Source organism: Sabethes cyaneus, chromosome 3 (assembly GCF_943734655.1).
Source record: "Sabethes cyaneus chromosome 3, idSabCyanKW18_F2, whole genome shotgun sequence".
Classification (NCBI taxonomy): domain Eukaryota; kingdom Metazoa; phylum Arthropoda; class Insecta; order Diptera; family Culicidae; genus Sabethes; species Sabethes cyaneus.
Window position 1 is genome coordinate 198,514,439 of NC_071355.1, and position 27,847 is coordinate 198,542,285.

Sequence of the window (27,847 nt, forward strand, 5' to 3'; positions counted from 1 at the left end):
AATAACTCGGTTTATCCGGTAGTCAAACGAGGGCAAATTACAGCGGTAAAATGTTATAATCACACATTTAGCAATGCTTATTGTGAGTCTGTTTCTGTTACACCAGTCAGATATCCAATAGTGCTTGCAATCCGTAGCTTTTACAACGACATAGATCTTTAGATCGGCGACATTTACCGGTGTGCATCCCGAGTTAAGCACAACAGCAATGTCGTGGAAGTATAAGGTGAATAGCAAAGGCCCCTGGTTAATATCTTGCGGGATACTAGAAGTAATACTTGAAACTGTAGAATGCAACTTGACACGTAAAGTGCGATCTGAAAAATACGACGACTGGCTTGATAGGCCAGCATCGTTCCACGGAGCTAATTGGGCGGGCAAAACGACCAAGAAACCATGCACCATATGTAGTAGCCACCTTTTCGCGTGCGTAATGGTGGCTAGTGGGTACAACTTTCGGAAACTTTATTCACGTCAGGTTGGTATTTCCAGCCTTGATTGTTTTTGTAGAACTTTCAAGCGTACGTGAGCGGAGTTCGCAAAAGTAAATAAACATTGTCGAAAAGTGTACCCATTAGCCGTCATTAACCGCGCGAAAAGGTGGATTTGATGTTGTTCAGAATTACAATGCTAGCGATGATTCCTAAATGCTTTGATCCAGCAGAAAGACTACACTATAGACTACAGACTGGTAATACCTCTGTAGTGCCTTACGACTCCCTTTTCTCCTTTTTTAAATACAGGGAATATGCGGGTAAAAGTTCAACTGAGGGGTTCTTCAATTTCTTGGCTCTAGCGATGATCATATCGGGAATGATATCAAAAATATCGAGATCAACACCCGACATAGCTATTTCAGTATCAGATTGTGTGCTACAGTATGCCCAATACACAAGAAGGGTGACAAGTTGGAATGTGAAAACTATCGAGCGATCACCATTCTCAACGCCGCCTATGAAGTGCTTTCGCAGATCATCTTTTACCGGCTATCGACGCTAGCTAGTAGAATTGCGGGAAGTTATCAAGCCGGTTTTGCGGACGGGCGATCGACAACGGACCAAATCTTTGTGCTGTGACAGATCCTCCAAAATATTGTTGTGAATATCAAGTCCCTACGCACCACTTCCAATTCAAAGATTTCAAGGCCGCGTAGGATACTATCGACCGTGAAGAGCTATAGAAAATTATGGACGAAAGCGGCTTTCCCGGGAAACTGACAAGACTGATCAAGGCCACGATGGATGGTGTGCAGTGGAGGATATCGGGCGCGTTATTAAGCCCGTTTGAAACACGCATGGAACTTCGACAAGGCGATGGTATTTCTTGTCTCCTGTTCAAAATCGCGCAAGAATGTGTCATGACACGAGCGAGTTTAACTATGTGGGGCACAATCTTCAATAAGTCCATCCAATTTATCTGTTTCGCTGACGATGTGAACATTGTCTGAAGGACGTTCCGGGCGGTTGCTGAGCTGAGTATACAAAACTGATACGTGAAGCAGTAAAGGTTGGGTTAGTGGGAAATATGTACAAAACCAAGTATCTGTTAGCAGGAGGAGCCGAGCGCGATCGTGCTCGCATAGGCAATAGTATGGTAGTCGACGGAGATGAGTTCGAGGTGGTTGACGAATTGTCGTTGATGACGTCGGATAACAACTGCAGTAGAGAAACACGCAGACGTATTCTTACCGGAAGTCGTGCTTGCTACGGACTCCACAAGACCCTAAGGTCTTGTAAGCTTCACCCCCGTGCCAAATGTACCATATACAAAACGCTAATAAGACCGGTAGTCTTCTACGGGTACGAAACGTGGACAATGCTCGATGGGGCTTGAAAGCACTAGCAGTTTTTGAACGTTACGTGCTTAGGACCATATTTGGCGGTGTATGTGGGAACGGCTGAACCACGAGCTAACACAGCTCTTCGGTGAACCCAGTATCCAGAAAGTTGCTAAAGCTGGAAGGCTATAATGGGTGGGACATTTTGTGAGAATGCCAGACAATAACCGCTAAAATGGTTTTTACCTCGAATCCGGTTGGTAACAGACGCAGTGATACGCGGCGTGCTCGATGGTTAGACCAAGTGGAGCGTGACCTGGAAAGTGTGGGACAATCGAGAAATTGTAGACTGATATCACATCACATCATCACATCAGGATAAGTGATTAAGTAATTGTGTGATATAGCCACTGCCAAACCTGAAAGAAAATTGCTTAGGCAACAGTTGATGATCATTTTCGCTCAAGATTACACTACAAGGAATGGTAGAGTCTATGCCATTCGTCTTGGTATTTCGTACCAAAAGTTTTTTTGGTGCATATTTGACAGCGCGATTATTGTGGTGTTCGTTGCTTACGAAGTACCTTACATTTTGAGTTTCGATTGCCATTTCAATCTGATCAGTTCACCATTAGTCTAAGCAGGTTGTAAAAGACCTCTGGGTTACACCTCTGGGAAGATTTTTTTTCAACCAAGTGCATACAGCATCGCAAAACCGCAATGTCATATAATCCACGTCTTTCTGGTCCAATGATACAGTCCAATCCAGGCTATAAAATTAGTCATTGCAAATGAAAATTCTTTCGTCTAAACACTGTTTATTATGTAATTCACCGATTGAGAGGATTTGCTCGTCGATGAACCAGACGATCTTGCTTTTACCAGGTGGGATGTAAACTACAGAACTACTCTTGACACTATTTCGAGTTACGATCATAACGATACACGTTGAAGGCGGCTTCAAACAGTTGGAGGGATTCGATGCAGGCTTCCCAAACCAGTTTCAGTTATCATAGTGACAATCATTAGATGCAAGGAAGAGATCGCTTACTTTAGTCCTTAAATCTCGCCCATTCTGATAATACGCGCAAATATCATCCGCGTCATTGGCGTGTGCACAAAGTTCCGAAAAACGCACGTGGAGACGCCAAGCTGGAAGCGGGAAAGTTATTAGCGAAAGGAAAGTTCGGATTACAATTGCACTTGCCCGAACTCCAATACATTCCAATACAGAACGTAAGAAGTTGTGAACAAATGAGCTCCTTTGATTTTGATTTGGGCCAAATGTAATAAATAAGGCTATATGTATGCAACATTCGCTACGACATTTTATAATGTGAATAACACGTAATTTGAAATTGAAATTGAAATAGACGATACTTTCCCTTTATATTAAGTTTCACTTAAAAAACATATCAAAATTCAAAAAAATGTGGCGTTTTTTCCAATAATTCGAGTTCATTTGGTTTCATTCAATTACTATTCCCTCGAAGTCGAAAGATCGACCGAAGCATCTATTTTATGTTTTATCTATCTTTCATATCTTGTAAAATAAATATGTTAAAAAGCAACTTCATGATAACTCAACAACAACTCTGCACCCAGTTCAGTTTAATTTATCAAAACATATTCTCAAGTTATCCTCCCTAAGTTCCCTCTCGAGCATACTATCACAAGCCATACGGCATCTCAGGCTGCGCTCGGGAGGGCAAAAGTTTCCTTACTTACCTCTGCTCATTGACTCATTTCCACTTTCGCTTTTCCGCGCTGTGTCTTTGCAGGTCGTAAATTCGCGCCGTGAAAGCGACGCCGGAGTGTACTGGTGCGAGGCGAAGAACGAAAATGGGGTGGCTCGTAGCCGAAACGCCACTCTACAAGTAGCAGGTGAGTCTTTTCCGGGTTATACCTATGTAGGTACCAAGGTACTTCGAAAATTAAAAAATAAAACCTCAATAGAAGAAAGCGGCATCCGACGACGACTGCAACCAGGCTAACGGAATAAGAGGTTCTTGCTGTGCACGGTTGCTGCTGCTGCAGTTGCTGGGCTTTTTATTTGAGAAGTGTACAGATTCACCACCGGCCGGCAGCAGGGGGTTGTGGATCTTTTTCTGCCGCTCGGTTCTAACCTAGTTGTGCCAAGGTATCCGAAGGGGGATATAAATTACTGAAAACAATCTACACGGTGAGTTTTGAATTTACTCTGTCCGAGAAGGGAAGAGTCTCCCCGGTGAGGAAAGATTTCCACTCTCTTAACGCTTCATAAAGGGAAGACCTTGGATGCTTCCTTCGTTCGTTCGTATTTCAACAAAACTAGGAACCCCCCTGCTACCGTGCGGCATTTAAGCATTCATAGTGCGTATTCAGATGAATGCGCCAAAGTGGTCTCTTAACGAGAAACTCGGCAAAGTGTGCGCTCTTAATTTTTCAAATGATTTCACGGCGCTACACGTGACGGCAACCAGCTCCGACTGGCTGGGTTGTTGGAAAGTTGGGGAGAAAAAGCCGGTGGTGGGGTGGAAATAACTTTTAACTGTTGTTAATGTTCCGCATTTTATGCATTTTCAATTCAAAGCACGGCGATGAATCAACTTTATAGCTGCAATTTTTTGCACTTTATTGTTTTGTTTTACTTTGTTCTCTTTTCGCTGTCGTTAGAAAGGTTTTAAATAACTGATGATTACGTTAATGCAAAAGGTCAATATTTCCACAGAGAAATCGATTAAATTTTTAGAGCTCAAAGCCGAGTGAAAACCGAGTAGAATATACAATTAATTAATAGTTGGTATCGTTTTAATCCTGCAATAATTGCTGAAATCCCGGTGAGGCCAATTGAGCGAGAAAACTCCGATTGCTTCAGTGAAATCAAGCGTACCCGATTGAAACTAGTATTATCTCTAGTGCACTTGCTATTTTCCTGGTGTCCAATCATCGAGAACATTACCTCCCCTCTGCCGTCGGTACCTCATCCTCCCTGAAACCATCGTGTTCCAGTCCATTTTCCTCGTTTTCTTGCTCATAGCGATAGTGAATGCAAAACTCGTTGCCGTTAGTTGGTAGCTCATTCTTATTTTTTTCTACTGGCCCTAACAGTACGTTACGTATTATGTATGCTAGACCTGTGCTGACACTACTGACTGGTCCCAGGACCAATCTACAATAGAAGCTGCCACGACACTAACAGGAAGTTTAGTTTTGCGTCGGTACCGATATGGGCACAAAAGGATTTCCCGCCGACAGAAAAGATTTCCAATTGGGACTAACAATTTGCATTCTGCATTTTTATCTTGAACTTTTTTCGCCAACTTTCACAGCTGAACGAAGGAACGTGTTGGCTCGGTGGAGACCCGCTGGAAACGGTCCCGGCAGACCGAAAGTGAAAATTGTATGCACAGAAATTTGCTTCAGTTCATTGGGTAGTACTTTTTAGAGCATGTCGGCAGAAATCGAATAGAAAAATAGCCTAGCAATATAAAAATGACTTTTAAGATGCGCTAAACTTTTTCCTCGTATTAATGGGAACAACATATGGATTTTAATTCTAATGACAAACGAATACAATTAGAAAATTGTTTCCAATTCTTCCGCACAAAAGAAAACATTCTAATGAAGAACCAAATCTCATCACTGCAAAACACACTACGTGGAAGTTGAGAATTTTACCGGCTTAAGTGCAAATGCATTTGGAAGCAGCTCCCTCAGTTCAACAGAATCAATCGAAAACCGTCCACCCTCATTGGCACCAGTTTCTATCGAAGGATTTCGTAATGGGGCATTTTCGTTTGCATCACTCCGGTACGAATACATACGAGCTCGATTTGCATGGTTGAATCCGGCCAAACGAAGGACCCTTTTTTTGCACAGCTCTAAAACGATTCTCGAATCTAACACCAAAAATAAACTTCGTTTCCGGCGGGCGTTGATCGCCCAAAGTGCGAGTACAGTTTTTTTTCTATTCTCGTGAAATGTAATCAAATTAAAAGTCACATGAAACGAAAGTACAAACAAATGAAACATGCCCAACACAGAACCAACGGCAAACCCGGCAATGAATTCCAGCGACTAAACTGTCAACATGTCCTGCGTAGATAACGGATTTGCATCCCTCGAGTTTTCCGTATGCGTAGGTACAAAAGTTGTTCGCTTTGATGAAAAAAAAAACAAAGAAGAAAAAGCTGAAACAAAAACATCCGTACTGCTTTGCATCTGGTCAGCATTTTCGTGACTATTGTGGGGGGATGGCTGGCGGGTGGTTCTAGCCGGTGCGTTTGTAACACTGTATAAAAGTTCCAACGTGTTCAGTCGACAAGTGTCGTCTTCGTTGCAGCTCTGGTTTTACCCTAATGGGCTAGGTTGAGAGCTATATGCTTTACGGATTCTGACATTCCCTTTGTCTCGGTGACAATCGGCTTGGCATTCAAAATTCTGCAACAAAGAAAAATACTGAAGGAATGTGCAGCGATTTAGTAATGACGAGTGTCGCTTGTTGAAGGAAAACATCATTTTTTTCATTTTTGGTGAAGGTAGCTTGGAAATCAGTTCATGTGATCGGTGTCGTCGTTAGCCACATAGAGCCGGGGTGGCTCGACGAGACTGTTGAAGAGGGCTATTTTTGTCGCACTATCGTCCGGCATCCTTACGACTTGTCCGGCCCACCGAAGCCTACCGGCTTTCACCAGATGTACGATAAGAATCTCTCCAAGCAGTTCTCGTAGCTCGTTATTCATACGCATTCACCTTTCTCCGCTTTAAGTTTGTACTCCACCAAATATCGTCCGTTCAACCTTCCGCTCGAACACGGCAAGGTCGCGTATGTACTACGTGAACTGCATTATAACTTCAAGAACTGCCGATCTAATAAGGGTTTTGTACATTGTATGCTTCGTATGGCAGTATTTGCTTCTTGATAATAGCGTCTTGCGATTTCCTGCTTAAATGCGCCGCCAGTATTGTTTTCTGCGGTCACCAGCAACCCCAAAAAACTCATCTAGAACTGATAGTTCGTCGCCTAGCTGTTCCAATTCTTCACGAAGTTCCAAGCCATTTTTTCCTCTCTACCACTGGTTGGCATTTCCCATCAAACCAATCATTTTATTTACTCCGGGGTTTCACCTAGCGCTACGGTAGCAACTTCTCCGATGGCTGAGCGTATTCTGCCCCAATTATCTTCGAGGATGGAGGCAGCTAAGTTTTCCAAAGAAGGCACTGCCTCATCCAGTATTCGAGCGTCAGGAGATCTCCAGGTGATTTTATGGATATTTTTGCGTGGGATAAGGGTGCTTCGGATCATCAGGCTTCCGAAACTTGCGAAGTTTACAGATTGTTCGTGTCGGTGTGCAGGCTATGGGGTCCTACCACCGCACAGTGGTTCAAAAGGCGAAATACGTGATCGTGTGATATTGCGCCGAAACGTGAAGCTTTTCGCATGTAGTGTCTTTAGGAACATTTCTTGGTATAATAAGCCTCTTCTTGTGAGAGAAATATTTGGGTGATTCATTCCCTTAGAAGTGAGATACGAAATTTATTTTCTCATATATTCGAGATACAGGTGTGGTACTTTCGGCAAAGTTGTTGTAAATATTAATACAAACAACTTTGTCAAAGACACCATACTTGTATCTCTTCATGGAAATTATCTATGAAGCGTTATTCGTGGACAAACCCTTTAAAACAGTTTTTAAACCCTGACTTATTCTGGTCAATTTTGACGTGTTCATAGTGTTCTAGAAAGTTGTTTATCTTGCTAAAATCAACGTTTCTGTAGAACATTATTATATGTTATTTTTCAAAATTTCGGAGATTTTGAGCTTTTTTGGTGAAAAACAGTACTTCTTTGAGCTTAAATATTTCCCAAGGTGGCAAATGGTGGCAGATCAAACAGCTCCTACCTAAAAGTACAACAAAAACCCTGTAAAAGCAAGTGTCAATTGACTGTATCCGTTTGTATGTTTACAGAACAATTAAACTGTACTTCGGATGCAATAAGCGCCATTTTGTTTACGTTGACAATCTCTTTCTAACAAGTTAAGTTACCAGCAATTTTTCGCCTATTTTCGAGTCGAAAATGAATGTAGACTTAAAATTATTTGACGCAATTAATAAGAGGAAAGCTTCCAAATAACTTACCTATGCCTATTTTGTTCAATTCCTTCGATTGATGTCTTTTCATAAGAACACCCTCTGGCTGGTACCGAATGGCCGAAACACAAATGGTCGAATCACGAATGGCCGAAATCCAAATGGCCGAATTTCAACAACAGTCACAAAAGGCCGAGTCATGAAAGACCGAATTTTCTCGGAATGACTAAATAAGCAGTACGTCATATATAGTTAATTATGTTAAATAAAGGTGTAGGTGAGACGACTCATCATCAAATGTTGTTTTGAAAAAATGCGGAAGGAGAGACCAATGCAAAATTGAACAAAATAGACTTAAGTTAGTTATTTGGAAGCTTTTCTCTTATTAATTGCGTCCATTTTAAGTTTACATTAATTTTAGAATCAGAAATAGGCGAAAAAATTGTTGTTACCTTAACTTGTTAGAAAGCGATTGTCAACGTAAACAAAATGGCGTTTATTGCATCCGAAGTACAGTTTAATTGTTCTGTAAACATGATTGAGATGGATTTTTAAAACAACTATAACTTTTGAGGATAGAAACGGATACAGTCAATTGACACTTGCTTTTACAGGGTTTTTGTTGTACTTTTAGGTAGGAGTTGTTTGATCTGCCACCATTTGCCACCTTGGGAAATATTTAAGCTCAAAGAAGTACTGTTTTTCACCAAAAAAGCTCAAAATCTCCGAAACTTTAGAAAAATAACATATAATAATGTTCTACAGAAACGTTGATTTTAGCAAGATAAACAACTTTCTAGAACACTATGAACACGTCAAAATTGACCAGAATAAGTCAGGGTTTAAAAACTGTTTTAAAGGGTTTGTCCACGAATAACGCTTCATAGATAATTTCCATGAAGAGATACAAGTATGGTGTCTTTGACAAAGTTGTTTGTATTAATATTTACAACAACTTTGCCGAAAGTACCACACCTGTATCTCGAATATATGAGAAAATAAATTTCGTATCTCACTTCTAAGGGAATCAATCGCCCAAAGATTTCTCTCACAAGAAGGGGCTTATTATACCAAGAAATGTTCCTAAAGACACTACATGTGCAAAACTTCACGTTCTGGCGCAATATCACACGATCACGTATTTCGCTGTTTGAACCACTGTGCACCGGTCTATACATTTCTTCCCTACCGACCTGAGCGTTCGTGTCCTCGATGATCGTCTTCCAATCTATTACGCGATTCTGCATTCTGCTCAGCAACCGTTCCCAGTTCGTAGGTCGCTCCATCGCTGTGAAAAAACTGGACCTTTCCGCTTAGAATCTTCCAAACCTTCTCTCCTTTGCGACACATTTCCTGCAGTCCAAGTCCAAGTCCAAGTCCAAGTCCAAGTCCAAGTCCAAGTCCAAGTCCAAGTCCAAGTCCAAGTCCAAGTCCAAGTCCAAGTCCAAGTCCAAGTCCAAGTCCAAGTCCAAGTCCAAGTCCAAGTCCAAGTCCAAGTCCAAGTCCAAGTCCAAGTCCAAGTCCAAGTCCAAGTCCAAGTCCAAGTTCAAGTCCAAGTTCAAGTCCAAGTCCAAGTTCAAGTCCAAGTCCAAGTTCAAGTCCAAGTTCAAGTCCAAGTCCAAGTCCAAGTCCAAGTCTAGGTCCAGGTCCAGGTCCAGGTCCAGGTCCAGGTCCAAGTTCAAGTCCAAGTCCAAGTTCAAGTCCAAGTCCAAGTTCAAGTCCCAGTTCAAGTCCAAGTCCAAGTCCAAGCCCAAGTCCAAGTCCAAGTTCAAGTTCAAGTTCAAGTCCAAGTTCAAGTCCAAGTCCAAGTCTAGGTCCAGGTCCAGGTCCAGGTCCAGGTCCAGGTCCAGGTCCAGGTCCAGGTCCAGGTCCAGGTCCAGGTCCAGGTCCAGGTCCAGGTCCAGGTCCAGGTCCAGGTTTAGGTCCAGGTCCAGGTCCAGGTCCAGGTTCAGGTCCAGGTCCAGGTCCAGGTCCAGGTCCAGGTCCAGGTCCAGGTCCAGGTCCAGGTCCAGGTCCAGGTCCAGGTCCAGGTCCAGGTCCAGGTCCAGGTCCAGGTCCAGGTCCAGGTCCAGGTCCAGGTCCAGGTCCAGGTCCAGGTCCAGGTCCAGGTCCAGGTCCAAGTCCAAGTCCAAGTCCAAGTTCAAGTTCAAGTTCAAGTCCAAGTTCAAGTTCAAGTTCAAGTTCAATTCCATGTCCAAGTCCAAGTCCAGGTCCAGGTCCAGGTCCAGGTCCAGGTCCAGGTCCAGGTCCAGGTCCAGGTTCAGGTCCAGGTCCAGGTCCAGGTCCAGGTCCAGGTCCAGGTCCAGGTCCAGGTCCAGGTCCAGGTCCAGGTCCAGGTCCAGGTCCAGGTCCAGGTCCAGGTCCAGGTCCAGGTCCAGGTCCAGGTCCAGGTCCAGGTCCAGGTCCAGGTCCAGGTCCAGGTCCAGGTCCAGGTCCAGGTCCAGGTCCAGGTCCAGGTCCAGGTCCAGGTCCAGGTCCAGGTCCAGGTCCAGGTCCAGGTCCAGGTCTAGGTCCTGGTTCAGGTCCAGATCAAGTTTCCAGTTAATACTGTATCATAGAACAATTCAATTTCTTTTCATATATAAGGAACACAAAAACTCCGTTCTGATATCAACATATAAATCAATTTTCATTCAGCAGCAGAAAATTAATCTTGTTTTTAACCCCATCCTAAACAAACTGAGGTCCTCATTTACACTATTACAAGTGTGCGTGGCAGATGCGCCAAGAACGCTTCTAGCATATTGATTGAAAACCTATACTAAATTTTTGAGTGACAACCACTTGCTTCTGACGCTAGTGTACATGGACGAATAAATGTCACCAGAAGCCAGAAGCAAGCTGTTGTGGCTGCAAAACTGGCTATATTCAATGATCAATTAACACATCAAAAATATTGACACATAAACCACTTTGAACTGCCTTTTGGTCTGTTGTTGAAGTACAGTAATCCACCGAATAGACCCTTGGGTGATGCTGTTTGCTTATCGCATTTTATCAGGATATAGCTGGTTTTTGTTAAGCGATAAGTCTTCGATAATCCCCAACAATATGCCAAAAATCAGCTTTATTGTTAATTGCGCAACTAAAGTATTACGGTGGGCGCACGCGCAGTTCCACCCATTGAGTTATTCGGGGGATTGCTTTATAACTGTTATAGTTTGTATCATAGAGGGGCGTTCGGACTGCTGAAAATTCAAACCACACAGACACCACAATAAAAAATAGGCCTAAAATAGTCGCAACCACTTCATCATTTCTCGCGACTATAATATTCAAATTTAATAGCGTTTTGTTAAGAGCACAATGCACTCAGATATTCATTAAATCTCGGATAATTTTTCAAATAGACCTATGTGACAATGAGAGATTTTCTTCGTGTCTCCTCTCTTCCGTTTTTACGGCGATATTGATGCATTTTAACAAATCGCCTTTGCATGAATCGGTTGCCGGAGTCACTAGTTTGCTTTTATATGCACTTACGTAGCCATGGAAAGCGGAAGAGAGGAGACGCGAAGAGAATCTCTTATTGTCACATAGGTCTATTTGAATAATTAATCGAGAAATGTTATCCAACCAATTGGTATGAAAATCTTACCTCGAATAAATATAGTTTCAACGTAATTCATGAATATTGTTCAGACTGCCACTTAGTAGGCTGAAAATATCCACATGAATCCTACTACGCACTTACTGGAAACCCCTTGCGCACACACGATTAGCATACTGTTGATGGTTTTCCTACTAACTTTTGTAGTGTTTTTCAAACTAGAGGAAAACAAATCACAAATTAACGATTTCTATCAGCAGAGCGCACGCTCCCTTTCGCTGCTATAAACTTTCTTATGCTTATAGAGAGCGCTGAAGATACCATAGTGACTTAAAATAATATTGAAATATAAAAGTATAACATGATTTGAAGGCAGCGTTTGACCGTGTCGATCATAATATTCTGCTAGCTAAGCTTAGTAAACTTGGAGCGTCGGCTAGTTTTATAGCATGGCTTGGTTCTTATCTACTAGATCGCAAAATGGTTCTAAAACTAAGATCGTCTCAATCTGATTGATTTGAAAATTGCTCAGGTGTTCCTCAGGGTAGCACTTTCGCACCTTTATTGTTTTCGCAGTACATAAATTACCTTTCCCGGCTATTACCGTTTGGCACAAAACTATTTTATACTGGCGACACCAAAATTTACATGATCATTCGTACTGCACGGACGGACTGCAAGACTACAATGCGATTCTTACCACGAAAACATGGTGTCCTATCATAGGTCTGGTTTTGGTTACAAACAAGGCTCCTATATATTAGATAAAAACAGCAAATAATCTATGGCTAATCTTAGCACGGTAACTTACAACAGTGCAAAGAGGTGCCGAATCGCAAAAATGCAAAATCATTAAGCATTACACAAAAAATGCGTAATTTTTTGAGTGTGGTGTCTTTGGAACACTACTAATAAAATATAGCGCATCTTTTTGCACTATGAGTGTGACCGTAAATTACCTTATTACGGTGATACAAACATTTGTTTTTATAATGCGTCCAAAAAAATTAAGCATTCTAACTTTGATGAATACAGTAATAATCTATCTCTTAGTGGTGGCCAAAAATAATGATTTATTTAAAAAAATCATTCAAAAATCTCGTTAGCACAATAACTTTGAACACGATTTTTTATTGCTTTCAAATGTTCTATTCGGTATATTAAAATGTACATTTTCCCTAAAGACTGTGTGTCAATAGAACGCATATTTAATGAGTTATGAAATATGTCAAAAAATGTCTCACCATTCAAAAAACCTTCTTTTTTTCAATTTCGGCTAACATCACCCTTGAAAAATTACGTATATTTTACGCACTAGCTAATGATCGCGTTTTTGTGATTTGGCGCCACTGTGCAGCGGAATAACTTGCAACAACGCTATATCGGCTAAACTTTGTATAATTTTTGAAATGTTATTTCAGTTTTTAATCAATGTATGTGCCAATTGCTTTAATTAAAGGCACAAAATCAGCCTAGTTCCGGCTTACTCCCAACGTAGTGCAGCGTAATTTCTCGTTCACGAAAAAACGTCTACTTAAAACTCAGGCTTATAAAACTATTTTTTTAACTATATTAACGCTACACTTTTTTAACTTTAGGCTCAGGTACATATAATTAATTGGTATTTAATTTACCATTTGTTAGAACTATAATATTTAATTATATGCGACCAAAAATCGCTAATGTAAAAAGTCTTTTCTCCTTCGTGCCAAATCAAGTACTATTTGGTCGCTACCAGTATGCCTGCCCTTTAGCCTGCGATTGTTTGATTGGAACAGGTTGGCAATAGCAATTGTAATTGCAGATTAATCGATGACGCTGGTGACTTGAATTCGTCGACCCAGTTCTGCGCTGGACCACGCAGCATTTTCTAGTTAAATAAATAGGTAGGAAACAAAGTAATTTATTCATGGTAACAATTTTTGTGTACAATGCAATCTTGGATTTCTCTCATTACTTCGGAAAGTACCAAATTTATCAACGTATAACACTTTGCATTTTCAGTATGGAAAATGCATTAGATTTTACCATATTAAGACATGAAAATTTCCGCCAAGTATATTATAATAAAGATATCAATCGAAACATGAATGTTCTCGTATTTCTGGATTTAAAAAAAAATTTTCAAATCAGTAGAGGTTTGTGACTTCAATGGAGACTTATCTAATCAAACTCTGGCTATCGTATTGCTGAATGAAATCGTCACACTATCCATTCCGGATATTGATGGAATCAACATTCGGAATTATGCGTCCTAATCTAATCAAAAGACTTATCCAAATAAGTTAATAACCGTCGTGAAGATTAGCGAAATTATCACCCTATATAAAGAATTTCGCTACTGTTTGATAACCGTTCAGTAGTGTTTTGGAAAAAATCGATCGTCGATAATGAAGTTGTTACTTACTGTGATGACCAGCCTGGCCCTGGCCCAGGCAAGAATATTGTGAACAAAGCTAAGTGTTCAAGCGTGATAATAACAAATCTACTTGATTCCAGGCGGCTCAGCTTCCGTTCCAGCGTCCTGTTACCGTCCGTGACGCTCAGGATCTTGCCGCCAGGAGCCATGTCCGTATTGTCAACGGATTTCCGGCCTCACCAGGTCAGTTCCCGTACCAAGTGTTCCTGAAAGGATTTACTAGCGGCGATGTTCGAGCCTGCGGTGGTTCTTTGCTCTCTAACGAGTGGATCCTGACGGCTGCTCACTGTATGACTGACGTTCAGTGGTTCGAAATTGTCATGGGAACCGTTGTGTCAGCTGCCCCCGAAGTGCTAGGATACTCCACCAACTTTTTCCAGCATATATCGTACAACCCCACTAACCTCAACCATGATATTGGCCTGATCCGACTCGATAGACCGGTAGCCTTTTCACGTGAGTCATTTTGTTAGCTAAAGTTACAGGCGCTGAGCTGAAAACGTAATCCGCAGAGAACATTCAACCGGTCAACCTACCGACTGCCGATCGTGCCATAGAAACGTTCTTTAATTATCTTGCGACCGTGTCCGGATTCGGACGCACTAGCGACATTGGCCCCATATCGCCGATTAAAAACTGGGTAAATATCCGTATCATCGCGAACGGAGCTTGTGCTGCGGTGTTCGGATCATCGGTTGTGGTTCCGTCGACCATCTGCGGTACCGGAGCTGAGGACGCGGACCAGAGTACCTGCCAGGGCGACTCTGGTGGCCCACTAACCATTCAGGAGGGTGGCGCCAGCGTGCAAATTGGTGTAGCTTCGTTCGTTTCATCGGCCGGATGCAAGGCCGGACATCCGTCCGGCTACGTACGAACCACTCACTTCCGCTCGTGGATCACTGGCCAGACCGGAATCTAAGATATCGTGCAAAGAACAAAGAATTAAAGCATTTTGAACCTTTTATTTTACGTTATACGCAAAGTATAAATGATTTCCTGTCATTGGCCTATTAACTGTCATGCCAATTTTTAATTATTCTGGTGGTTTTTGAAAAATCTTTGAACACGTGGTTAAATTAATTTTAATTTTTTGCCTGCAAAAGGTTGGTTTTATTGTCCACAATCGACATAGATCAAAGAAGTCTAACTTTTTTTAAAGTTAAGTAAACAGTAAGGAAACAAAATAACGGGTGTCAACTAAAATTTTGAAATTTTTTCGCGGCCCCTACACTCAACAACAAACGAGCTCAGAGAGAAATGAGAGTATGTATGCTCTCTCTCTCCTCTGTTTTTTCAATATTTTTTGTTTTATTTATGCTTACCTAGTTTTGCTTAAAATGGCGTCGAAACAAGAAGCATGTCGGGAGCGATTTGTACACTTATACGAACTGCCACGAAAAACTCGGCAAAAAGTATACGGTACAACATTTATAAAGCGAATATGTTGCGGCTTCGACTATTTACCATATCATAAGATGCCCAACAACTATTTGCAAGCAAGGTAGTGGAAGACCAGTCAAAATTATGGACGCGGAAGGACATCGTTCTCTTTCTCGTGCCTTCAACAACAAGCCCTCTGGTTTGGCTATCAATTAGATGTGCATGTTTGAAGACAATTTTGATTCCGTTCCTACAAAAATATCCTAGATGGTCAATACGTCTTTTGACCGGTAGAGCATCATCGCATTAATACCTGACAGAAATGGAAATTCAAACAATAGAATTTACAAAAATCGCCATTTTTTCTTTCTTGTCGTAGGTTTTTGCATGGAAAACAATCTATACCTATAAAAATGGATTTCTGTCTGTCTGTCTGTCTGTCTGTCTGTCTGTCTGTCTGTCTGTCTGTCTGTCTGTCTGTCTGTCTGTCTGTCTGTCTGTCTGTCTGTCTGTCTGTCTGTCTGTCTGTCTGTCTGTCTGTCTGTCTGTCTGTCTGTCTGTCTGTCTGTCTGTCTGTCTGTCTGTCTGTCTGTCTGTCTGTCTGTCTGTCTGTCTGTCTGTCTGTCTGTCTGTCTGTCTGTCTGTCTGTCTGTCTGTCTGTCTGTCTGTCTGTCTGTCTGTCTGTCTGTCTGTCTGTCTGTCTGTCTGTCTGTCTGTCTGTCTGTCTGTCTGTCTGTCTGTCTGTCTGTCTGTCTGTCTGTCTGTCTGTCTGTCTGTCTGTCTGTCTGTCTGTCTGTCTGTCTGTCTGTCTGTCTGTCTGTCTGTCTGTCTGTCTGTCTGTCTGTCTGTCTGTCTGTCTGTCTGTCTGTCTGTCTGTCTGTCTGTCTGTCTGTCTGTCTGTCTGTCTGTCTGTCTGTCTGTCTGTCTGTCTGTCTGTCTGTCTGTCTGTCTGTCTGTCTGTCTGTCTGTCTGTCTGTCTGTCTGTCTGTCTGTCTGTCTGTCTGTCTGTCTGTCTGTCTGTCTGTCTGTCTGTCTGTCTGTCTGTCTGTCTGTCTGTCTGTCTGTCTGTCTGTCTGTCTGTCTGTCTGTCTGTCTGTCTGTCTGTCTGTCTGTCTGTCTGTCTGTCTGTCTGTCTGTCTGTCTGTCTGTCTGTCTGTCTGTCTGTCTGTCTGTCTGTCTGTCTGTCTGTCTGTCTGTCTGTCTGTCTGTCTGTCTGTCTGTCTGTCTGTCTGTCTGTCTGTCTGTCTGTCTGTCTGTCTGTCTGTCTGTCTGTCTGTCTGTCTGTCTGTCTGTCTGTCTGTCTGTCTGTCTGTCTGTCTGTCTGTCTGTCTGTCTGTCTGTCTGTCTGTCTGTCTGTCTGTCTGTCTGTCTGTCTGTCTGTCTGTCTGTCTGTCTGTCTGTCTGTCTGTCTGTCTGTCTGTCTGTCTGTCTGTCTGTCTGTCTGTCTGTCTGTCTGTCTGTCTGTCTGTCTGTCTGTCTGTCTGTCTGTCTGTCTGTCTGTCTGTCTGTCTGTCTGTCTGTCTGTCTGTCTGTCTGTCTGTCTGTCTGTCTGTCTGTCTGTCTGTCTGTCTGTCTGTCTGTCTGTCTGTCTGTCTGTCTGTCTGTCTGTCTGTCTGTCTGTCTGTCTGTCTGTCTGTCTGTCTGTCTGTCTGTCTGTCTGTCTGTCTGTCTGTCTGTCTGTCTGTCTGTCTGTCTGTCTGTCTGTCTGTCTGTCTGTCTGTCTGTCTGTCTGTCTGTCTGTCTGTCTGTCTGTCTGTCTGTCTGTCTGTCTGTCTGTCTGTCTGTCTGTCTGTCTGTCTGTCTGTCTGTCTGTCTGTCTGTCTGTCTGTCTGTCTGTCTGTCTGTCTGTCTGTCTGTCTGTCTGTCTGTCTGTCTGTCTGTCTGTCTGTCTGTCTGTCTGTCTGTCTGTCTGTCTGTCTGTCTGTCTGTCTGTCTGTCTGTCTGTCTGTCTGTCTGTCTGTCTGTCTGTCTGTCTGTCTGTCTGTCTGTCTGTCTGTCTGTCTGTCTGTCTGTCTGTCTGTCTGTCTGTCTGTCTGTCTGTCTGTCTGTCTGTCTGTCTGTCTGTCTGTCTGTCTGTCTGTCTGTCTGTCTGTCTGTCTGTCTGTCTGTCTGTCTGTCTGTCTGTCTGTCTGTCTGTCTGTCTGTCTGTCTGTCTGTCTGTCTGTCTGTCTGTCTGTCTGTCTGTCTGTCTGTCTGTCTGTCTGTCTGTCTGTCTGTCTGTCTGTCTGTCTGTCTGTCTGTCTGTCTGTCTGTCTGTCTGTCTGTCTGTCTGTCTGTCTGTCTGTCTGTCTGTCTGTCTGTCTGTCTGTCTGTCTGTCTGTCTGTCTGTCTGTCTGTCTGTCTGTCTGTCTGTCTGTCTGTCTGTCTGTCTGTCTGTCTGTCTGTCTGTCTGTCTGTCTGTCTGTCTGTCTGTCTGTCTGTCTGTCTGTCTGTCTGTCTGTCTGTCTGTCTGTCTGTCTGTCTGTCTGTCTGTCTGTCTGTCTGTCTGTCTGTCTGTCTGTCTGTCTGTCTGTCTGTCTGTCTGTCTGTCTGTCTGTCTGTCTGTCTGTCTGTCTGTCTGTCTGTCTGTCTGTCTGTCTGTCTGTCTGTCTGTCTGTCTGTCTGTCTGTCTGTCTGTCTGTCTGTCTGTCTGTCTGTCTGTCTGTCTGTCTGTCTGTCTGTCTGTCTGTCTGTCTGTCTGTCTGTCTGTCTGTCTGTCTGTCTGTCTGTCTGTCTGTCTGTCTGTCTGTCTGTCTGTCTGTCTGTCTGTCTGTCTGTCTGTCTGTCTGTCTGTCTGTCTGTCTGTCTGTCTGTCTGTCTGTCTGTCTGTCTGTCTGTCTGTCTGTCTGTCTGTCTGTCTGTCTGTCTGTCTGTCTGTCTGTCTGTCTGTCTGTCTGTCTGTCTGTCTGTCTGTCTGTCTGTCTGTCTGTCTGTCTGTCTGTCTGTCTGTCTGTCTGTCTGTCTGTCTGTCTGTCTGTCTGTCTGTCTGTCTGTCTGTCTGTCTGTCTGTCTGTCTGTCTGTCTGTCTGTCTGTCTGTCTGTCTGTCTGTCTGTCTGTCTGTCTGTCTGTCTGTCTGTCTGTCTGTCTGTCTGTCTGTCTGTCTGTCTGTCTGTCTGTCTGTCTGTCTGTCTGTCTGTCTGTCTGTCTGTCTGTCTGTCTGTCTGTCTGTCTGTCTGTCTGTCTGTCTGTCTGTCTGTCTGTCTGTCTGTCTGTCTGTCTGTCTGTCTGTCTGTCTGTCTGTCTGTCTGTCTGTCTGTCTGTCTGTCTGTCTGTCTGTCTGTCTGTCTGTCTGTCTGTCTGTCTGTCTGTCTGTCTGTCTGTCTGTCTGTCTGTCTGTCTGTCTGTCTGTCTGTCTGTCTGTCTGTCTGTCTGTCTGTCTGTCTGTCTGTCTGTCTGTCTGTCTGTCTGTCTGTCTGTCTGTCTGTCTGTCTGTCTGTCTGTCTGTCTGTCTGTCTGTCTGTCTGTCTGTCTGTCTGTCTGTCTGTCTGTCTGTCTGTCTGTCTGTCTGTCTGTCTGTCTGTCTGTCTGTCTGTCTGTCTGTCTGTCTGTCTGTCTGTCTGTCTGTCTGTCTGTCTGTCTGTCTGTCTGTCTGTCTGTCTGTCTGTCTGTCTGTCTGTCTGTCTGTCTGTCTGTCTGTCTGTCTGTCTGTCTGTCTGTCTGTCTGTCTGTCTGTCTGTCTGTCTGTCTGTCTGTCTGTCTGTCTGTCTGTCTGTCTGTCTGTCTGTCTGTCTGTCTGTCTGTCTGTCTGTCTGTCTGTCTGTCTGTCTGTCTGTCTGTCTGTCTGTCTGTCTGTCTGTCTGTCTGTCTGTCTGTCTGTCTGTCTGTCTGTCTGTCTGTCTGTCTGTCTGTCTGTCTGTCTGTCTGTCTGTCTGTCTGTCTGTCTGTCTGTCTGTCTGTCTGTCTGTCTGTCTGTCTGTCTGTCTGTCTGTCTGTCTGTCTGTCTGTCTGTCTGTCTGTCTGTCTGTCTGTCTGTCTGTCTGTCTGTCTGTCTGTCTGTCTGTCTGTCTGTCTGTCTGTCTGTCTGTCTGTCTGTCTGTCTGTCTGTCTGTCTGTCTGTCTGTCTGTCTGTCTGTCTGTCTGTCTGTCTGTCTGTCTGTCTGTCTGTCTGTCTGTCTGTCTGTCTGTCTGTCTGTCTGTCTGTCTGTCTGTCTGTCTGTCTGTCTGTCTGTCTGTCTGTCTGTCTGTCTGTCTGTCTGTCTGTCTGTCTGTCTGTCTGTCTGTCTGTCTGTCTGTCTGTCTGTCTGTCTGTCTGTCTGTCTGTCTGTCTGTCTGTCTGTCTGTCTGTCTGTCTGTCTGTCTGTCTGTCTGTCTGTCTGTCTGTCTGTCTGTCTGTCTGTCTGTCTGTCTGTCTGTCTGTCTGTCTGTCTGTCTGTCTGTCTGTCTGTCTGTCTGTCTGTCTGTCTGTCTGTCTGTCTGTCTGTCTGTCTGTCTGTCTGTCTGTCTGTCTGTCTGTCTGTCTGTCTGTCTGTCTGTCTGTCTGTCTGTCTGTCTGTCTGTCTGTCTGTCTGTCTGTCTGTCTGTCTGTCTGTCTGTCTGTCTGTCTGTCTGTCTGTCTGTCTGTCTGTCTGTCTGTCTGTCTGTCTGTCTGTCTGTCTGTCTGTCTGTCTGTCTGTCTGTCTGTCTGTCTGTCTGTCTGTCTGTCTGTCTGTCTGTCTGTCTGTCTGTCTGTCTGTCTGTCTGTCTGTCTGTCTGTCTGTCTGTCTGTCTGTCTGTCTGTCTGTCTGTCTGTCTGTCTGTCTGTCTGTCTGTCTGTCTGTCTGTCTGTCTGTCTGTCTGTCTGTCTGTCTGTCTGTCTGTCTGTCTGTCTGTCTGTCTGTCTGTCTGTCTGTCTGTCTGTCTGTCTGTCTGTCTGTCTGTCTGTCTGTCTGTCTGTCTGTCTGTCTGTCTGTCTGTCTGTCTGTCTGTCTGTCTGTCTGTCTGTCTGTCTGTCTGTCTGTCTGTCTGTCTGTCTGTCTGTCTGTCTGTCTGTCTGTCTGTCTGTCTGTCTGTCTGTCTGTCTGTCTGTCTGTCTGTCTGTCTGTCTGTCTGTCTGTCTGTCTGTCTGTCTGTCTGTCTGTCTGTCTGTCTGTCTGTCTGTCTGTCTGTCTGTCTGTCTGTCTGTCTGTCTGTCTGTCTGTCTGTCTGTCTGTCTGTCTGTCTGTCTGTCTGTCTGTCTGTCTGTCTGTCTGTCTGTCTGTCTGTCTGTCTGTCTGTCTGTCTGTCTGTCTGTCTGTCTGTCTGTCTGTCTGTCTGTCTGTCTGTCTGTCTGTCTGTCTGTCTGTCTGTCTGTCTGTCTGTCTGTCTGTCTGTCTGTCTGTCTGTCTGTCTGTCTGTCTGTCTGTCTGTCTGTCTGTCTGTCTGTCTGTCTGTCTGTCTGTCTGTCTGTCTGTCTGTCTGTCTGTCTGTCTGTCTGTCTGTCTGTCTGTCTGTCTGTCTGTCTGTCTGTCTGTCTGTCTGTCTGTCTGTCTGTCTGTCTGTCTGTCTGTCTGTCTGTCTGTCTGTCTGTCTGTCTGTCTGTCTGTCTGTCTGTCTGTCTGTCTGTCTGTCTGTCTGTCTGTCTGTCTGTCTGTCTGTCTGTCTGTCTGTCTGTCTGTCTGTCTGTCTGTCTGTCTGTCTGTCTGTCTGTCCCTGTCGATTGGAGTGAAAATTTGCATGTAGGGGTTTTTGGGGCCAGGGAAGGTTCTCTCGATGGCAAAAGACCCCTCCCCCCACTAAGAGGGGGGCTCCCATACAAATCTATGCCCTTAAAAATGGATTTCTGTCTGCTCTATGTTCCTTATAGAATCGAAAACTACTGAACCGATCGGAGTGAAAATTTGCATGTAGGGATGTAGGGGTTTTTGGTGCCAGGGGAGGTTCTTATGATGATTAGAGAGAGAGGTTGGGGGGGGTACAAATCTATACCTATAAAAATTTATTTCTGTCTGTCTGCCAGAATGTACCTTATAGAATCGAAAACTACTGAACCGATCGCCGTAAAAATTTGCATATAGGTGATTTTGGGGCCAGGGAAGGTTCTTATGATGGTTAGAGACCCCTCCCCCCACTAAGAGGGGGGCTCCCATACAAATGAAATACAAAATTACTCATAACTCGAGAACTAATCAAGCAAATGGAACACAATTTTACATGTGGGTGTTTTTGGAGACAACAATTTTTTCTATGGTGAATTTAAACCCCTCCCCACTTTAGGAGGAGGGTGCTCCTATAAAAATGAAATACAATTTTCCTCATAACACGAAAACTAATTAATCAAATGGAACCATATTTGGCATGAGGGTGCTTTTGGAGGCATGAATTTTCTCTATGGTGAATTGAGACCCCTTACCTTTTTAGGAGGGGGGCTCCCATACAAATGAAATACAAATTTCCTCATAAGTCGAGAACTAATCAAGCAAATGTAACCATATTTGGCATGTGGGTGTTTTTGTAGGCATGAAATTTTTCTATGATGAATTAGGACCCCTGGTGGTGTTCCGCAAAACGGTATGCGGCGAAATGTTATATAATCATGGCGAATATTTTAATGCTATACGCTTTATTTTATCAGGCTAAGCAATGGGGGAGTTATTTTCTACTTTACTATGAAGAAAATTGTATATTAAACCACCCATGAACTCCTCAGGAACTTGCAAAACTCGAGATTGTGACAAAGGTCATCCGAGATTCACGATTTATGTACAACACAGTTTAATTTGTGGCAATACGAAGTTTGTCGGGTCAGCTAGTAACATATATATGAAAAGGAAGAAAAGATTTGGTTCTCACGTGTAAACTTTAGGTAAAAATACGTTAGTTTTGTTCGACTAAAAAATTCTCTTTCCGTTAGTTGCCCAACACTGGAAGGACAGAAACTTGATAAAATATTTGTAATAGCCTTATTGACTAATGTGTTATGGAAGAGTCTAAAATTTCTTGAATTCGATTAGTTTTTGAGTTACGCAAAACTATCTGTTTTATTGTATGAGAGTCCTTATCCCACTAGCACAGGAGTGAGGGGTCTCGAACCATCATAAAATAAATTCATGCCTCTAAAATCCCCCACATGCCAAATTTGGTTGCATTTGCTTGATTAATTCTCGAATTATGCAGAAATTTGTGTTTCATTTGTATGGGAGCCCCCCCCCTCTTAGTGATGGGAGGGGTCTCTAACTATCATAAGAACCTTTCCCGGCCCCAAAAACCCCTACATGCAAATTTTCACGACGATCGGTTCAGTAATTTTCGATTCTATAAAAAATATACAGGCAGACAGACAGACATTTTTATAGGTATAGATTATCAAGAATGAATGACTGTAGGGAACAGCACGAACAAGAACGTAAGTAATTCACTCTAATCGTTGGTTTCAGGTTGGCAGTGCTGAGTTCATTTAATCTGTACTAGAAACAGCAGGAATTGAGCAGTATATTGCATAAATTCAATATTATATTTCTGTGCATTTGATGTTATTTATATTTCCCGTGTTATCATCGAATAACAGACCTACAGGTACCGTAATTGTTATTCTGATTATCTTGAAATCTAAAAACAGAAGTCGAACGGCAAGACTCAATAAAAAAACTCTTTTCGTAGACGTTTTAAAGGACATGTTTAGTTAAAGTAAAATTAGCATTCAAGAAATCATTGAATACAGTCAACGGACACGAAAAAGTCTTCCAATTACAAAAGAACGACCGTTTCGAACGATCGAATCCGCCTGTACGCTTCCACACACAGTCGAAACACAATCGCTTGGACCCCCATTATTCGGGTTCGCAATTTCGATTCCCTAAAATTTACAACCATTGACCAGTGGCCTTTAGTCGACCGGAACGTCCGAACGAAGTACGCTGAAAAACGGCACATACCAGGTCGTACGGACATGCACCCACACTCACACTCACAGGCAGCCAGACAGCTAGCATTGCGTTGGTGGTTGGTGAAAATTTATAGGCTGCCAAAAAGCCCATTCGGCCAAACAGCATCAGCACAATGCTGTAGGATGGAAAATTGATAACCTTTCATTTCAGTCTTTTAACCTGTCCCTGGCGAAGCTCCAAAAACCGTGCAAGATTCGTGTATTGCAGGATCTCAAACCAGATTAAAACCAGTTGGAGCGCGTAGTTGGTCTAATGTCGAACGGTCGGCAACCCACCGGGACACTCTAGTAGTGACGGTGGTTTTTCACTTTCATTGGTCGAATCGAATGGTGGCAGAGCATAGAGTGTATTGGCCATGAATAGTGGAGAGTATCGTTTCGTTTCGTTTCGGTCTGCCGAATTAAAAATAGGGAGTAACGTACGTGTCTGGCTTGAATTCGGCGTTTCAACCATTTAATTGCTCGATTCTACCACCTCGAAAGAATTAAATGGACAATTATTATGGTAACAAGAGAAGCGAATTTCTTAACTTTTTAGCACAACGGTATTCATTATGCTATCTGAACAAAGATATTTAGGCTTTCATCCAGTTAATTGCACATTTGTTGAAATTTCATTTACCCCAACGAGTTGCTTGCAGTCTTTTTTCGTACAGTGTGCAAATGCATTCGATGTGCACCAGGTTTCCCATTGTCGATTCCAGTCGTTACTTGTCATTTTTCCAAACGGAGGCTCCAAAATCTTCCATCCCCATTCAAACCGAACGTTTCATTATTCCCGAAAAATGAAGCAATCCATACGAAACTCGCAATCCGGGAACTTGTAATCGCTTCCATGCGCGAACAATTCCCATTCAAGTAATCCGACTTAAATTTCACCGGCTGTCGGCTTTGCATGCGAAATGTGCAGTTCACATTTCAATTGTTGAATGCATCGTGCTGCTTTTGGTGAGAAGACAGCAGCAAAAAAAACACACGAACGCTGCTGCTAGGGTTCAATTCATTGTGCCCTGCAAGCTGCTGTTGGTGGTGCTGCCGCTGCCGTCGACAACTGTAGTAGGTACCTACTATCGAGGTATCTACCTTTTGGCTGGCTGTTGAGAACAAGTCAGCCCAACGTGCATACGTGTGCATTCAACATCATGCGCTGCATTTGTTACGAATGATGCCGGTTTGAATGCTCAGTTGTGCGAATAAAAGATAACATTGACAGCAAAAAAAGATGAGAAAATGTTGGGCTCGTCGACGGTTTCAAACGAGAAATGGAGGATGAACTCATTTTCGGAAAATGTTTCTTTTGATGGATGTAAAATGTGCTATTCAAAGGGGTCTTTCGGGTATACTTCTGACTATTGTCTGTCAGCAGTCACTTCGTTGAATATTTCATTTGCGTTAAAAATTATTTAAACTCACTCACTGCTTCTTAAGTACTTGCGTCGCCATCGGACGTAAATTTATGAGGTCGCATGGTTACCAGTAATTATGCTTGGGTTAGAGTTGATAATTGAAGATTACTAGTTTTGCAGTGACAACAGCTTGCGTCTGGTTCTGGTTCTACATTAAATCGTTTATATGCACTAGGCACAGAAGTAGTCTTTGTCTTTTGTAGTCTTCTTTCTGTTTTTGTAGTTTGTTTACCTTTCCTTTTTTCGTCAAATTTTCGTTGTCTTTCTGTCATTATGTTGTAGTTTATCCGTTGTATTTTCGTTACCAGTCTGTTGTCTCTTTTGGCTTTCGTCATTTAGTCGTTTTTTAGCATTTTCAACGTAATTTTGCCCTTTTGTTGTTTCCTTTGGCTGTTTTTGAAGTCTAATTAGCATCTTTTCATCATTTTTTTATTGCCTTCCCACCCCGTCTTATCGTGATTTTTTTGCCACTTTTTTCGTTTTTTTGTCATTTTTTCGCCAATTTTTCATCATCTTTTTGTCACCTTGTGTCTTGTTAAGTCATTCTGTTGTCTATTTTGGCGTCATCTCTTCGTCAACTTTTCTTCTTTGTTTTTTTGCGTTTTTAGCGTAATTTTGTTTTTCTCTTCGTTGAACGTTTCTTGTCGTCCTTTTTCGTTTTCACGTTTTTATGATGTTTAGTTTTCAGCGCCTATTGACTTTTTTCATTTTTGGTTGTTTTTGCTGGCGGTGTTTGTGGTTTAGGTCTTTTTTTAACAGTTCTTATCGTTATCTCCACTATCGTCTTTTCGTCACTTTTCCGTTATCATTTCGTAACCTTTTTGTTCTCTTTTTTTCTTTTTACTATCATTTTGCTTTTATGTTGTATTTTTGTCGGCCTTTCGTTATATTTTTGTTCATTTCCAGTCATATTTTCAACTTTTCTGGTTGTTTACTTTTGCAATTTTCGCTATATTCTTTACGTTTTTTTTTGGCGTTCTTTTAGCCAGTTTTATTTTTCTCGGTGTATATTGATCGTTCTTTCCTTACTTCTCCTTGTCATCTCTTCGTCGTATTTTTGTCATCTCTGGTTGTCCTTTCTAAATTTTTTTTATCGCTTTATTGCAGTAAAACAATAAGACATTTTTGTCTCTGTTTTTGGCGACTTTTCATTATCTTTTCGCTGTCTGTTTGTCAGGGAAGAAAAACATGAAGAGACATTGCCTTTTCACCATGCTTCTATTGTCTTTTTGCTGACTTTTCATTGCAATTCTGTCGTCTGTCGCATTTTCGCCATTTTTCAAAACTTTTTCGACGCCATATCTTTTACTTTTATCATCTTTTAGGCATATTTTTGTCATCTTTCCTCTGCTATTTTGTCTTATTTTCGTTTTGTTTGTCGGTATATTTTGTTGAATTTTTTTCGTACTGCTGTTCCTTTTTCTGCGTATTTTTGACTTTTTGTTGTTGTTGTATTGTAGTCGTTTTTTATCGTCTCTTCATCGCATTTTTGTCACTTCTGGTTGTTTTTTTTTCTGCGATTTTTATCGCTGTGCTGTTAATTTTTGACTATTTTTAAGCAATTTTGCCATCTTTTATGGCGAATTTCCATCGCCGTTTCTTCTTCTTCTTCTTCTTCTTTAGCAGCATAGAGCCGGGGTGGCTCGTGCTGTTTCAAGCACTCGTCTCCATTCAACTCGGTCTTGGGCCACTCGTCGCCAATTTCCTAGTCGTCTCAGAAGTCGCAAATCGCTCTCGACCTGGTCGAGCCATCGTGCACGTTGGGCCCCCCCTGTTCCTGGTGCCGGTGGGGTTGTTGAAGAGGACTATTTTCGTCGCACAGTCGTCCGGCATCCTTACGACGTGTCCGGCCCACCGTAGCCTGCTAACTTTCGCTAGATGTACGATGGGAGTCTCCCCAAGCAGTGCCTGTAGCTCGTGATTCATACGCCTCCGCCACTCTCCGCTTTCAGTTTGTACTCCGCCAAATATCGTCCGCAGCACTTTCCGCTCAAACACGGCAAGGGCGCGTATGTCCTCCGTAAGCAGCGTCACGGCTTCAAGTCCATAAAGAACTACCGGTCTAATAATGGTTTTGTACATTGTTAGCTTCGTGCGGCGGCGTATGCTTCCTGATCGTAGCGTTTTACGAAGGGCAAAGTAGGCCCGATTTCCCGCTTGGATGCGCCGCTGGATCTCCTTACTAGTTTTGTTGGCGCGGTCACCAGCGATCCCAAATACACGAACTCTTCTACCACTTCTAGTTCGTCGCCGTCAACGGTTACCGTCCGTGGGAGGCGCACATTTGTTTCCTTTGAGCCTCTTCCTTTCATGTATTTGGTCTTCGACGCATTTATTTTTAGCCCAATTCTCCTAGACTCCGCTTTCAGTCTGGCGTAGATTGCCTCCGCCGTCGCAAAGTTCCTGGCAATGATATCGAAGTCATCTGCAAAGCCTAGAAGTTGGCTACTCTTGGTAAAAATGGTTCCTCTCGTTTCGATGCCCACTCGTCGGATCACCCCATCAAGAGCGATGTTGAACAGCATGCAGGATAGACCGTCACCTTGTCTCAACCCTCGTCGCGTCTCGAAGGGACTCGAGAGTGTCCCAGAGATGCGTACGAAACACATCACTCGATCCAATGTAGCTCTGATCAGTCGCGTCAGTTTGTCCGGAAAACCGTATTCGTGCATTATCTGCCATAGCTTGTCTCGATCGACTGTATCGTATGCTGCTTTGAAATCATTAAAGATGTGATGCGTGGGCACGTTGTACTCCCGACATTTCTGCAAGATCTGTCGGATAGTAAAAATTTGGTCCGTAGTTGCGCGAGCCCCCTTGAAACCCGCCTGATAATTCCCTACGAAATCTTGTGCTATCGGTGACAGCCGGCGTAACAGTATCTGGGAGAGTACCTTGTAGGCGACATTTATCAGCGTAATACCGCGATAGTTGCAGCAGTCTAGCTGATCACCCTTTTTGTAGATGGGACAAACCACTCCTTCCATCCATTCCTCCGGTAGCTTTTCCTCCTCCCAAATCCTCGAAATAACCCAGTGTAGAGCCTTTGCTAGCGTTTCTCCGCCATGTTTATAAAGCTCTGCCGGTAGGCGGTCCTTCCCAGCGGCTTTATTGGTCTTCAGCAGCCTGATTTTTCGTTTGACTTCTTGGAGATCAGGTGCTAGGACATCACTATCTTGCATGGGCGCTCCTAGGTTAATTTCCGTTCCGCCTCCTTCTGCGACTTCGCCATTGAGGTGTTCATCGAAGAACTGCTTCCACCTGTCGATCACCTCGCGCTCGTTTGTAATTAGATTCCCTCCCTCGTCCCTACACATGTCAGGTTTCGGTGTGTAGCCCTTCCGAGTTTGGTTTACCTTCTCATAAAACTTGCGCGTGTCATTAGCTCGGAATAGTTGCTCCAATTCTTCACGATCCCTG

General features: G+C 43.2%; 2 protein-coding genes across 2 annotated transcripts in view; both read left to right on the top strand.

Moving 5' to 3' along the window:
• Window positions 1–27,847, top strand: part of LOC128740581 (protein sax-3-like) — a 115,151-nt gene that overhangs the window by 17,643 nt on the left and 69,661 nt on the right. The window contains exon 3 of the mRNA XM_053836139.1: window positions 3,559–3,661. Coding sequence (XP_053692114.1) covers window positions 3,559–3,661 — 103 coding nt within the window. The remainder of the gene's footprint in view (window positions 1–3,558; window positions 3,662–27,847) is intronic.
• Window positions 13,793–14,740, top strand: LOC128739210 (collagenase-like). The gene is made up of 3 exons (XM_053834648.1): window positions 13,793–13,837; window positions 13,902–14,277; window positions 14,334–14,740. Exons 1-3 carry the CDS (start codon window positions 13,793–13,795, stop codon window positions 14,738–14,740), a joined length of 828 nt encoding a protein of 275 aa, XP_053690623.1.

Coding starts and splice junctions, on each gene's coding strand:
- LOC128739210 (XM_053834648.1), top strand. CDS start 13,793: ATGAAGTTGTTACTTACTGTGATGACCAGCCTGGCCCTGGCCCAG. Junction 13,838..13,901: donor CCAGCCTGGCCCTGGCCCAG/GCAAGAATATTG, acceptor ACTTGATTCCAG/GCGGCTCAGCTTCCGTTCCA. Junction 14,278..14,333: donor TAGACCGGTAGCCTTTTCAC/GTGAGTCATTTT, acceptor CGTAATCCGCAG/AGAACATTCAACCGGTCAAC.